This window comes from Pituophis catenifer, unplaced genomic scaffold (genome assembly GCF_029215685.1).
Source record: "Pituophis catenifer annectens isolate HBS135680 unplaced genomic scaffold, rPitCat1.0.hap2 SCAF_3, whole genome shotgun sequence".
Lineage (NCBI taxonomy): Eukaryota > Metazoa > Chordata > Lepidosauria > Squamata > Colubridae > Pituophis > Pituophis catenifer.
In genome coordinates this window covers 95,335,401-95,347,691 of record NW_027256883.1, presented here as the reverse complement: position 1 = coordinate 95,347,691, position 12,291 = coordinate 95,335,401, and the positions used below count along the sequence as shown (strand labels likewise).

Here is a 12,291-nt window from a genome sequence, read left to right as displayed (position 1 = left end):
GTTTGGTTCTGTTGGCTGCATTTCTTTGTTGCATCAATTGTATTGTTTGAGCATACTTAGCATTGTGACTGGGGGATGAGCTGCTGATTGTCCCACAGATAATAGATCTCACCTGGTTTCTCTATTATCAAGCTAGCCTTTGTGGTAACCTTCTATAGCAGTGATGGCTAACCTTTTTGCTGTCACATGCCAAAAGCAGGGGGGAATGGGGGGGTCGCGCGTGTGTGTGCCCACACCCATAATTCAGTGCCCCCCTCACCCTGTGCATGTGCGTGCGACCCCCCCACTGCCCCCCGCTTTTGGCACACGACAGCAAAAAGGTTATCTGTGGGCCCGGTAGGCCCGTTTTTTTGCCCTCCCCAGGCTCCAGAGGCTTTCTTGGAGCCTAGGGAGGGTGAAAACGGTCTTCCCCACCCCCATTGAGGCCCTCTGGAGGCCAGAAATAGCCTGTTTCCTGACTTCTGGTGAGCCCGGGAGGCCTGAAAATTAACTGAGCTAGGGCAACGCTCACGTGCCCACAGATATGGCTCTGTGTGCCACCTGTGGCACGCGTGCCATAGGTTCGCCATCACGGTTCTATAGTCTTCCTTGTAAATATTAAAAAAATGAAGGAAGAAAAATACAGCAATCCTATGGGGAATCAAAACCCTTACATTTGAGGTGAAGGTCAACCGTGTTCCCCCCCCCTTCATGATTTTGACTAATCTGTTCTTTATGGGAGATAAAATATTTATATATATTTTAATTGTTCTTAATATTTGTAGTTTATGTTCTTAATTCTGGCTGTGCACTGCCCTGAGTCCTTAGGGAGAAGGGCGGTATATAAATTGAGAAATAAATAAATAAATAAATAAATAAATAAATAAATAAATAAATAAATAAATAAATAGAAAGAAAGAAAGAAAGAAAGAAAGAAAGAAAGAAAGAAAGAAAGAAAGAAAGAAAGAAAGAAATATGCCTATCAAGTGATGGTTGCTGATAGTCAGCTAACCAGAGATTTGGATTTGGATGATATGCTCAACCATGGTTTAAAATAAACTAATCAAAACCAATCTGTGATTAGAAATTGTAATTAAGGGACACTGCCCTGGTGTATTGTATAAACCCGAAATAAAATAGCTTATGAAACTGAGATGGACCATCAGTTCATTTTTGTGGCTGATATAAAAATGTTTTAGAACAAACATAAGCTTCTGTAAATTATTGGTAGAATGTTCTTTATGGCATTTAATAATCTAAATTTTACTAATTCTTGCCATAAATTAGTTGGGCAGATGCACAGAGTCAGTTGCAGCACATTGAAGCTGCATTTGACCAAGAAGCAGCTGCTGTCCTGATGGCTCGATTGGGTGTCTACAGAGCTGAATCAGAGGAAGGGCCTGATGTCTTGCGATGGCTGGATAGGCAACTAATTAGACTTGTGAGTATGATCAATTGTAAGCTTATGAATTTTAGAATCAAAAAGAAGATTGCTTGATCAGACATACTCCCCTCACCACTCTGCATTCCAAAAGCTTTGATCCTTGTCTTGAAAATTCCAAGTGTAAATACTGATTAGTATTTTTTCAATTTGCTTTTCAGAAAATAATTGGTTCAATATATATAAATTCATTTTGTGACAATTAGCTAGTTCAGAAAGGAATAAGCTTGGACACTATTCATTTTATGTGGCCACATTGTACTACTGAGATGGACTAGACAACCCATGCCCGTTAGGTCATTGTTTCAGATATATTTTCTTATCTAAACAGGGAAACAGAATGGCCAAAGGCGGGTGGGGGGAGCATTAGGAGCAGGAGCAACTTCCTATTTCCTGCTGGCTTCCCCTTTGAGTATTGTGGGAATTTGGGAATGAGCCTTCAGAATCTTTCCTTCTTAGCAGGCAAGCAAATGGCTGCTGCTGGATGAGGGAGGGGGCAAGGGATGCAAGATGGGCTGGGAAACTGTCACAACTTTCTCAAATTTCATTCCCTTGGGAGTCATGGGTCTCTGATTTTGGACATGTTTTGTAAGTTAGATCATTTGAGGTACCTCGGTTGAAAATTGTTGCCGTATTATGTACTGTTTTGTCCAATTAAAGGTCATGAGAATGAAAGTTTTATAGTATATGGATATTCAACTTGACTATCAATGGCTAAAATTCAAAATATTAATTAAAACTAAAACTAAAAATTAAAAACTTGGTGAAAAAGATTTTGGCTGTTCTTCTAAAAGCACAGTGAATGGGAGCCAGATGCTGCTCTTAAGAAAGTACCTTTGTTAGCCTAGAAATGATCCTGGAGGGACCCTTTGTCCTTTTGCCTAAGAAAGATAACTCTGAAAACAAGGTCATCTTCAGAATGGCCTCTCATATATATATCTTAGTGTCCAGTTTGGTCTAGTGCATTGGCATCACAGGCCGGATCATGACGTATTGCGATGTTTTTTGCCTTTGCAGAGCTGGGGTGGGAGCAGCCTGTGCATGACGTATCCAGCTCGCCAGTTTGACAGGCCTGGTCTATGGTTAAGGCACTAGGATAGAAAGCAAGCGTAGAAGCAGACCAGGAGGAAGGAGTATTTGTTTGTAAAAATAATAAATAAATAAGTACATAAATAAGTAAGATAATGAGATACTCAGATAATTAAACTGATTATAAGCATCATGCAAGACCAGTAACAAGCTCTAAGTAGGAGCCTAGCTGTAGCAACTGAAATTTCTGGGCACTTTCACAAAACCATGTTGCAGTTCTCAGGTTGACCGTGCGAGACGCAATCAAAACACAGCAGCACCCCTTTCAGTTCTTTTTGGCACGCTGGTTTATTCGCGTCCGTGGACGGCTACACGCTGTGACTCGTAAAGACGAATGAAATCGGTGCTACAGTGTAGTAGAAACGGGCGTTTATATAGCCCTCCCTTCTCATTAACCCTTTTAAACCGCGCCCCCGTTTATCACCACACTCTTGTTAGCGCGGAAGCGTCTCAGCTGGTTCTTGAAGGTGCTGGTTGCAGCGTCATTTGGAGACGTCCTAATCCCGTCGCACCCGATACCACCCCCCTCGCCCCGCAGACGGCCGCCTGCACCCAGTGCCACCACCACCAAGTATGTATATGTCCCTCGATGCTTTCAACACGCGTTAGCGGTGTCGAGCAGGCTCAACAGGCAGCTCTCCTTTCACCAAGTGTCCTTCTGTAAGAGACAAATTACACATATTATTAGATTGTTGTGGTTTGTGAGGATATAGTTTATGAAACCGTCGAACTATACGACTCGCGTTCATATTGCTCTGTGGTATCCAGGAAGCTTCCTCTATTGGATAGCCCTTCCATTTAACCAGGTAATGGAGGACCTCGTAATGGCCCTCTGTAATTGAACCAGGACGTTCAAATGTTTGGGTGTGGGTGGCGGGTTTGAGAAGACTACTATGAAATACGGGGTGGATCTTCCCCAGTAACGGAGGTAACTTTAGAACCACAGTCACAGGATTTATTGTCCTCACCACTGGGAATGGGCCTAAATATTTTGGTCCCAGTTTCCTACTAGGAAGTCGTAGTTTGATGTACTTGGTGGAGAGATATACCATGTCCCCCACCTTAAAAGGTTGGAATGGTGCACGTTTTTTATCTGCCTGGGTTTTGTATGCGATAACAGATTTATCCAATGCCTCCCTGACCTGGGGCCATACTGTCCTTATTCTGTCGGACCACTCTTGGGGCATTGTGGTAGCTGTTGATGAATAACTCAATTCAGGTATTGCTACGAAGTCCCATCCCATCACCACCCGGAAAGGGGTAAGACCCATACTGCTATGAACCATGTTATTATAGGCGACCTCTGCAAAGGGCAAGAGTGATGACCACTCGGTCTGTTGATATGAAACATAGCAACGGAGGTATTGCTCTATCATTGCGTTTGCTCTTTCTGCAGCCCCGTTGGTACTGGGGTGGAACGCCGAACTAAGTCCTTGTGTTGATCCAATAGCTGAGAGGAAGCTTTTCCAAAAGCGAGCAGTAAACTGCACCCCTCTATCAGATATAATACGGTGGGGCACCCCATGTAGCCGGTATATGTGCTGTACAAACAATTTAGATAACCTACGAGCTGACGGCAAACCCTGGCAAGGAATGAAGTGAGCTTGTTTAGAGAACAAATCAATAACAGTCCAGATAACCGTGTTCCCATTGCTGTCTGGTAGGTCAACTATAAAATCCATCCCTATTTCCTCCCACGGTTGGGTAGGGGTGGCTACAGTCTGTAACAACCCTAATGGTTTTCCAGGGCAGGACTTGGCTTTGGCGCAGACAGAACAGTTTTGTGTATATGCTTCTATATCTTTCCTCATATGAGGCCACCAAAACTGCCGCCTTGTTAGGTGTAGTGTTTTGAGGAAACCATAATGGCCAGCCACTTTATTGTCATGGCATCGGTGTAACACTAAGCCCTGAACCCCTTCAGGCACATATATCTTGTCCCCTTTCCATGAGACCCCGTCTCTGTGCGTGAGCAGATGTTTGTTTTCTCCAAACCACTTATCAGTATTTAACTCTCTTTGCATCAACTCTTTCCACTTTGTCGAGGACTCCGTTGTTACGGCTGCTACGGTTCCCCTATCCTTGCCTGGTATCATAGCTTGCACTACCTCGTCCCTTTTGCTTTGGAACTGGGGCATCCGAGACAGAGCATCGGCCAGGAAATTCTTGCCTCCGGGCACGTATTTTAATGTGAACCGGAATCGCTGGAAGTGATGAGCCCAACGGACCTGTTTGGGGGACAGCCTTCTGGGTGTTTGCAACGCTATAAGGTTGCAGTGATCCGTCCACACCTCAAACGGCACCTGTGCTCCCTCCAATAGATGTCTCCAGGTGAGGAGAGCCCAACGGACAGCAAACGCCTCCTTTTCCCAGATAGCCCAGCCCCTCTCCGTGGAACTGAACTTTTTCGAGGTGTATGCACAAGGGTGTAACTGACCTTGGACATCAGTCTGCAATAACACGGCACCTACCGCAATGTCGCTGGCATCTATTTGTACTATGAACTGTTTCGCCTGGTCAGGATGCTACAAAATGGGTGCCTCTGCGAACTGGCGCTTCAGGGTTTCGAACGCCATTTGGCACTCCAGTGTCCAAGCCAAACGATGGCCCGGTCACTGAGGCCCCTCCCCCTTTGTCCGTAGTAAGTTTGTTAAGGGCAAAGCGATTTGCGCGAATGTTGGGATGAACTGACGATAAAAGTTGGCGAAACCAAGGAAGCTTTGTAATTGCTTTCTAGTCGTCGGGGCTACCCAGTCTAATACTGTTTTTACTTTTGCAGGATCCATAGCTATGCCATCCTTAGATATTCTATATCCCAAATAGTCTAGTTCTGTGCAATGGAATTTGCACTTGGATACCTTAACGTACAGTTGAGCTTGTAATAACCGTTCCAACACCTGGCGTACCAACACGATATGTTCCTCCATAGACTTGGTGTATATCAAAATATCGTCTAAATACACCAATACCCCTTGATATAAATAATCGTGTAACACCTCATTGATTAGTTGCATAAAGACCGCGGGAGCGCCTTGTAACCCGAAAGGCATAACACAAAACTTATAACTGCCCAACGGGCAGTTAAACGTGGTCTTCCACTCATCGCCTTGTTTCACTCGTACCCTATAGTAGGCCTCCCGCAAGTCCAATTTCGTAAAATATTTGCCGGTTGCCAAAGCAGCGAGTAGATATTTCGTTAACGGCAACGGATACACCGGTTCCACACTCACTGCATTTAAACCCCGGTAGTCTACACATAAACGAAGGCCCCCATCCTTCTTCTCCCTGAACAGAACCGGAGCAGCCATACGTGACCGACTGGGTTGTATGAATCCCCGAGCTAGGTTTTTATCGATGTATTTCCGTAACTCTTCCACCTCCCGTGGAGTCATGGTGTACATGCGTGGCTTTGGGAGCTTCACCCCGGGTATTAGCTCGATAGCACAATCAGTGGGTCGGTGTGGGGGTAGCGAGTCATACTCTTTCTCGTCAAATACTGCTGCCAAGTCCCCATAAACGGCAGGTACACCAATGGGACATGTATTGCTATCTATCCCCAAAGCCACCCCTTGCTCTTTTGGGATCTTCTGGATATCCGGGTCTGGACCTAGCGGCAAACGGAGTTTCCTGAAGTCCCCCTCCCACCAGATCGCGGGTTTCTATTTGTCTAGCCAGGCCAGACCCAGGATCACAGGCTCGATCATCGTATCCACCACCACAAATCGTATATACTCCCAATGGGCCCCTATTTCCATCTTTACCAACTCTGTGACCTGGGTTACCGGGACCCCCCTAACGTGGACCCATCCATTTGTTCGAACGTTATCGGGGGTTTCAGTGATCGTAACCGGATACCCAAACGGGTGGCCACAGCACGTCTCATCAAGCATCGTGTACATCCAGAATCAATAAGGGCCTCGTGTTGTACCCGTCCCGCCCCTTTAACGGGTTTAGTGTGATGGGTATGAGGAAGGGACGAATGGGCTCACTTACCAACAGATCGCTGGTATCCTCATCCTCATCGCTATCAGCCACTACCACGGGGACTACACCAGGGAGTATAGCAGGACCCGGTCCCCCTGTGGTGGTTCAAGTTGGACTCTGTCCTTGCTGCGACAGGGCTCTAGTTTTCTCCGAAGATGGTCGCCCACGAGGCTTCCCACTGGTTGTCGGAACATTTGGCCCAGGTGGTTGAACCGGTGGCCACGAGCACTCCAGAGCCCTATGGCCGGGCTGGTTGCATCGGAAACAGCGTAATGGTTGGCGTGTGGAGTCAGCCACACGGGGATCGAGCTCCCCTCTCCCTACTGCTCTGACGGGAGCCGGTCGGTCTGGCTGGCGTCAGATGGGGATTGCGCTCACAGCACCCTTTACCCGAAACTCTCTCAATCCCACGTCCAGGTCGATGGCCGCTTTACACCACTCGGACAGGCGGGGTGGCATGCCCCGATATACGCAGGCTTGTCTTAGTTCATGATCCAAGCCAAGATGGAATTGATGAACAAGCATGCGTTTGGGCCAACCCCTCACCCTCCCTGCGAGCCGACGGAACTCCTTTACGTATTCCTTTGCTGGACTTCCCCGTTGTTTCAGGGCTACGAGCTCCCCCTCAGCCACCTGGGTTCGTGTATCATCCTCAAACCGCACCCTGAGTCCTTCCAGGAACAGACCAATATCAGTGAGCTCTCGAGCATGATCATTGTGAAGGTCCGCTACCCAGTCAGCAGCTTCCCCTGTTAAGGTTGTTGTTATGGCGACTACCATGGACCACTGGGTTGGATATAGGCGCCCATATAGGTCGAGGTAGCTAAGTACCTGGCTCAGGAACAGGGCCACACGGTCTGGGTTGCCATAGAACGTGGTCTGCAGGGGGGGGGTCCCCAGACCGGTTGGGGCCCCCACACCCCAGCCTGCCCAACCGGCACAGCTGGATAAGCCATCGGTCCAGCGGTCGGAGCCGTACATGGGCCTGAAGGGCCCCGCACTGAGCCAGACGCTGTCCCTGTAGCCACGCCTCCCAATGGCCCAAATGGCTGAGTTGTAGCAGACTGGGTAGCCGGAGGTCGGGTATCGCTTTGGGAGGGACCCAACCGCAGCTTGGGGCTAGCCAATCGAAACCTAGTCTCTGTCCCTGCGGAAGACGCTGGCCAGCCTGGGCTGGGCTCCGCCCCCGCCATCCATGGTTGCCAGGACTGCGCATCCCGGAAGCTAGCTTCCCCAAAACGCTCTCGAAGGACTTCTATAGTTGAGTGGCCCAAACCTGTTGAATAACTCCATTCCCCGTCATCATCCACCCAACGACGCTCTCTCCAGCGGTGGAAACGTTGGGGGAGAAATTTTTTTTCTTTCCTTACTATTGATTTTTGTATTGATTTTTTTTCTTTTTTGTTATTCTTTAACAATAAAAATATAATATTTAAAAAAAAAATTTTTTAAAAAAGCGGTGGAAACGTTCACTGTAAGGGAGCGATGCTTGGCCCTTCGGGGCTCCTATCGGGGCTGCCAAGGCAGGACTCTGCCACCACTCCCCCAACTCCGTCGGGGAGGGGGGCCTCCTCTTTGCCGTGACAGCATTCTTCCCCTCCTCTTCCTGGCTGCGACTTCGGCAGCGCTCTTTCGGACGAACCGCAGGTGGATCCTCAGCTGGGCTTTCTCCCGATGCCGGTGAGTCCTCCTCCTCTGAGGGCGGTGTTGCAGCGGCGGTTGGGTCCACCCCCTCCGCCATCCCGCTGAAGCAAGTATTAAGAGCAGCGCCGATTTCCTCTCAGGTTGACCGTGCGAGACGCAATCAAAACACAGCAGCACCCCTTTCAGCTCTTTTTGGCATGCTGGTTTATTCGCATCCGTGGACTGCTACACGCTGTGACTCATAAAGACGAATGAAATCAGCGCTACAGTGTAGTAGAAACGGGCATTTATATAGCCCTCCCTTCTCATTAACCCTTTTAAACCGCGCCCCCCGTTTATCACCACACCCTTGTTAGCGCGAAAGCGTCTCAGCTGGTTCTCGAAGGTGCTGGTTGCAGTGTCATTTGGAGACGTCCTAATCCCGTCGCACCCGATCCCACCTCCCCTCGCCCCGCACATGGCCGCCTGCACCCAGTGCCACCACCACCAAGTATGTATATGTCCCTCGATGCTTTCAACATGCGTTAGCGGTGTCGAGCAGGTTGCTAGGCTCGACAGCAGTAATCAAATCAAGATGTAATCAAAGCCTGAATTAAAAGTTGTCAAATCTGACTGGCTTAAGAATAGTTACAGCTTGGATGCTAAACATAATTGCCCAAATATGATACTTGCCATAGCAGTTACCTAGGAAGCCAGTGGCACTTGAGCATTATGTAATACTACAATCTTCAAATTAAGTGGGGTTTTTTTTATCAACAGCACATCTGTCTTAGTGTTCAGGGATGCTGATTGCTTCCATGAAATTAGATGGCAAGGAATTATGGAATTAAATGCTAACAGGCTACTAACCATGCCCTCACTACAAAGATCTCTCCCAGAAGTTCATGGAGTTGTTGAGCTACACAGGGGCAAGATGACGCAAAATTATAAATCAGTGTATTGTTAAATCCTGAGCCTGTTTTAAGCCAAAATATGATTGTTCAAAGCTGGCCACTAAATTTAATCCCAATTAATTACATATAAATTTACCAGATACCATCAAATGCTTGACAAAGTCTACATTAGGCTTTTGCAGTCTTATCATGTTGTTTATGATATTGTGCATTTGATGTCCTTAAAAGCAATTTTCTCTTAATAATTTTGAAACAATATCCTTTTGTAAAATACAGTTTTGGTTATTAGGCATATTAGAAACAAAGGAGATAAAGTGACAAATTTTATTGCTTTGATATTATGAACAATATTTTTGGAAAAAAAAATATTGCAGGTGATGTCTTTATTTTCCTTCCTTGTTCCTTTGTTAAGATTTATATTATCTTCAAAGGATTATTGAGATCTGCATATTTCTCCAACAGTGTCAGAAGTTTGGACAATACAACAAAGATGATCCAAATTCATTTAGGCTGTCTGATTCATTCTCCTTGTACCCCCAGGTAAGATCTATGTCAAAAATTTTAAAAGAAATAAAACAATTTAATAAAAGAAAAGAAGTAGCTGTTTGCCTCCAAGTCATTTCTATGGTTATCAGAAGACTGTATTAAATAGTAAAATGTTTTATGTTTGGTACATGCCTTTTTTGTATTTGTATCTCAAAATAATTTAGACAGGCAAAGAGACAGGAAATGATTAAAGTAGATATTATATTCAATGTGACTTCTGGTTTTTTTCTGTTCCATTTAGTTCATGTTCCATTTGCGACGATCTCCATTCCTTCAAGTATTCAATAACAGTCCAGATGAATCTTCCTATTACCGTCATCACTTTGCCAGGCAGGATTTGACCCAGTCTCTTATTATGATTCAGCCTATACTTTATTCTTATTCATTTTATGGACCACCTGAGGTGATTCTCCTTCTGTGTTTGATGAAAGTTGACTGAAAATAGTAATAAAAAAAACTTGATAAAATTGATGTATGTTCAAAATGCAGCATTTTTAAATATGAACAAATAAATGAACAAATCTTTCAAATTTACAGTCTTCAAAGAAGAAAAAAATAGAAATATTAGGGGCGCATCTTTTCAAATTCTGCAATTAAAAATGAAGTTTGGTTAAAATTGTGTTATATTTACCTTCTTATTTGTAAAATTACGCTTTCCCTTTTTGTGTCTTTTAGCCTGTACTATTGGATAGCAGTAGCATTCTTGCTGATAGGATTCTGCTGATGGATACTTTTTTCCAGATTGTTATCTATCTTGGTGAGGTAAATAAGCAATTCTTTGGTTAGAATTTTTGGTTCTTTGATTTGGTTTTTAAACCAGCTATTTTATATTTTAGACCAGCTGAAGTCCCTAGGTGATGCACAAAACAGAAAATATATCAGAAACTAAACTATATAAAATTATAAAATCTTGTGCTAAAATAAAATTAAATAATTTTGTTGGCAAAAATTAAAATTTGTAAAATAATTAAATTTTGTAGATTAATTGTCAGAGTTTCTAAAGCCTCCTTAAAAGTCAGTGCACTAGTGAGTTTTTTCCATAGAAGCTTTGCAATTATGGCAAAAACTCATTCCCGAGTGTCAGCCAGCCTCTGACTACCTTTAGAAATGAGCCTTTCCAGATGACCATAATCAGGGAAAGGAGTCTTGCACAGCAAGGCAGTCTCTCTCATATCTCAGGTCCACTGCGTTTTTTTTAAACCTCTTGTCTGAACTGAGAGTATACAAGCCATATGCTTACTAAAAGAACAACACAAACTATGATCTTAAGGCAAAGAATCTGCTGTCATATTCACACTGACAGAGTCTTATGGCTTTTTATGTATGTGTAAATCACTAATCAGCAATTTATCCCTTGATCTAAATTAATGTTTCCATTTAAAGTGTCTTTATGGAATCAAAAGAAGAAACTAGTGCAGTAAATATCAAACCTCAGTCAATCATGAGTGTGCATTTTAGAAAGAGAAGGATACCTGATCTGGGCTGCAAAAAATCTGGAAACCACCAGAGAGCAGAAATGTATTATATCCTGTTTCCTCTTGTACTCAAACAAATATTAATTGAATATTTGTAGCACTTTAATGGATATTAATTTAATATTCATTAAAGAGCTCCTAACAGGTACATTATGGTGTCCACATAGATCTGAAGCACCAAGATTCATACATGGAATGATTTGCATATCCCTATCGAATAACTTTTTTTTTACTGTGATTAAACCATCATTTTTACCATGATTTGGCAAAAACATGTAATAGTGAAATGGTTCATGATGACACTTAAGTTAAATTATTTATTAACAGTAGTTGTATTTCCATATCATGCTAATTCAACTATTACGTTGAATATGATGTGAGGTTCTGTGATCTCATCTCTCACTAGAAATGTGCAAATTTAATTAATTCCAAGGAGTTCCAGGAAGTTCCTTTTTCTGTCAGAACCAAGTATTTCCTAGGACACTTCAGTACTCTCTGAAAATAAATACTCTGAATCAGAAGTGACCTGATGTGATACTGTGTGAGAGTTCTGGCCCCAAACAGGTTTATTTTGTCCAGAATGACATATTGAATTGTTTTTTCAAAGGATTTACTTCTGAAATGGCAAATTCTAAAAGGAAGCAGAACAAGTTAAAGATTTCCCCCCATCTGAGTGGTTAAAGTGATTTAATTAGCCTTGCTGTGGAGATGAGAGGATTGTATCAAATACTGATGGCAACCAAAAGTAGATTGGGATCATAACAAGCTCCTTTTCCTTCCAAAGGCCTTTTTTTGCTTTCATTTTGTGCATAAGACAAAGCATAATTGGCTTAGAACCAAACTAGCACAAAGTGCTGGTGATTAAATAAAAGTGACAATTATATAATTATTTTTTTAATATTCTCAGGCAAGATATTTTCACCAAACAATTGCTTGGCATTATGTGTTTGGTTTCATTGATTTTTTTCTAAAATGTGAAATAAATCATATAAGGATTTTGCACATGATGTGAATTAGGCAGTAAAAAGACAAATATTTATGAAAGTTCCTTAATTAATTCCTTCCACATTATTTTCCACAAGACTATTGCCCAGTGGCGTAAGGCTGGTTATCAAGATATTCCAGAATATGAAAACTTCAAGCATTTACTGCAGGCTCCACTGGATGATGCTGAAGAAATTTTACAAACAAGATTCCCAATGCCACGCTATGTTAACACAGAACATGGAAGCAGCCAGGT

General features: G+C 43.7%; 1 protein-coding gene across 1 annotated transcript in view; it reads left to right on the top strand.

Moving 5' to 3' along the window:
- Positions 1–12,291, top strand: part of SEC23B (SEC23 homolog B, COPII coat complex component) — a 33,334-nt gene that overhangs the window by 18,679 nt on the left and 2,364 nt on the right. Inside the window, exons 14-18 of the mRNA XM_070939141.1 lie at positions 1,267–1,420; positions 9,493–9,570; positions 9,818–9,979; positions 10,252–10,338; positions 12,134–12,289. Of these exons, the coding sequence (XP_070795242.1) occupies positions 1,267–1,420; positions 9,493–9,570; positions 9,818–9,979; positions 10,252–10,338; positions 12,134–12,289 (637 nt within the window). The remainder of the gene's footprint in view (positions 1–1,266; positions 1,421–9,492; positions 9,571–9,817; positions 9,980–10,251; positions 10,339–12,133; positions 12,290–12,291) is intronic.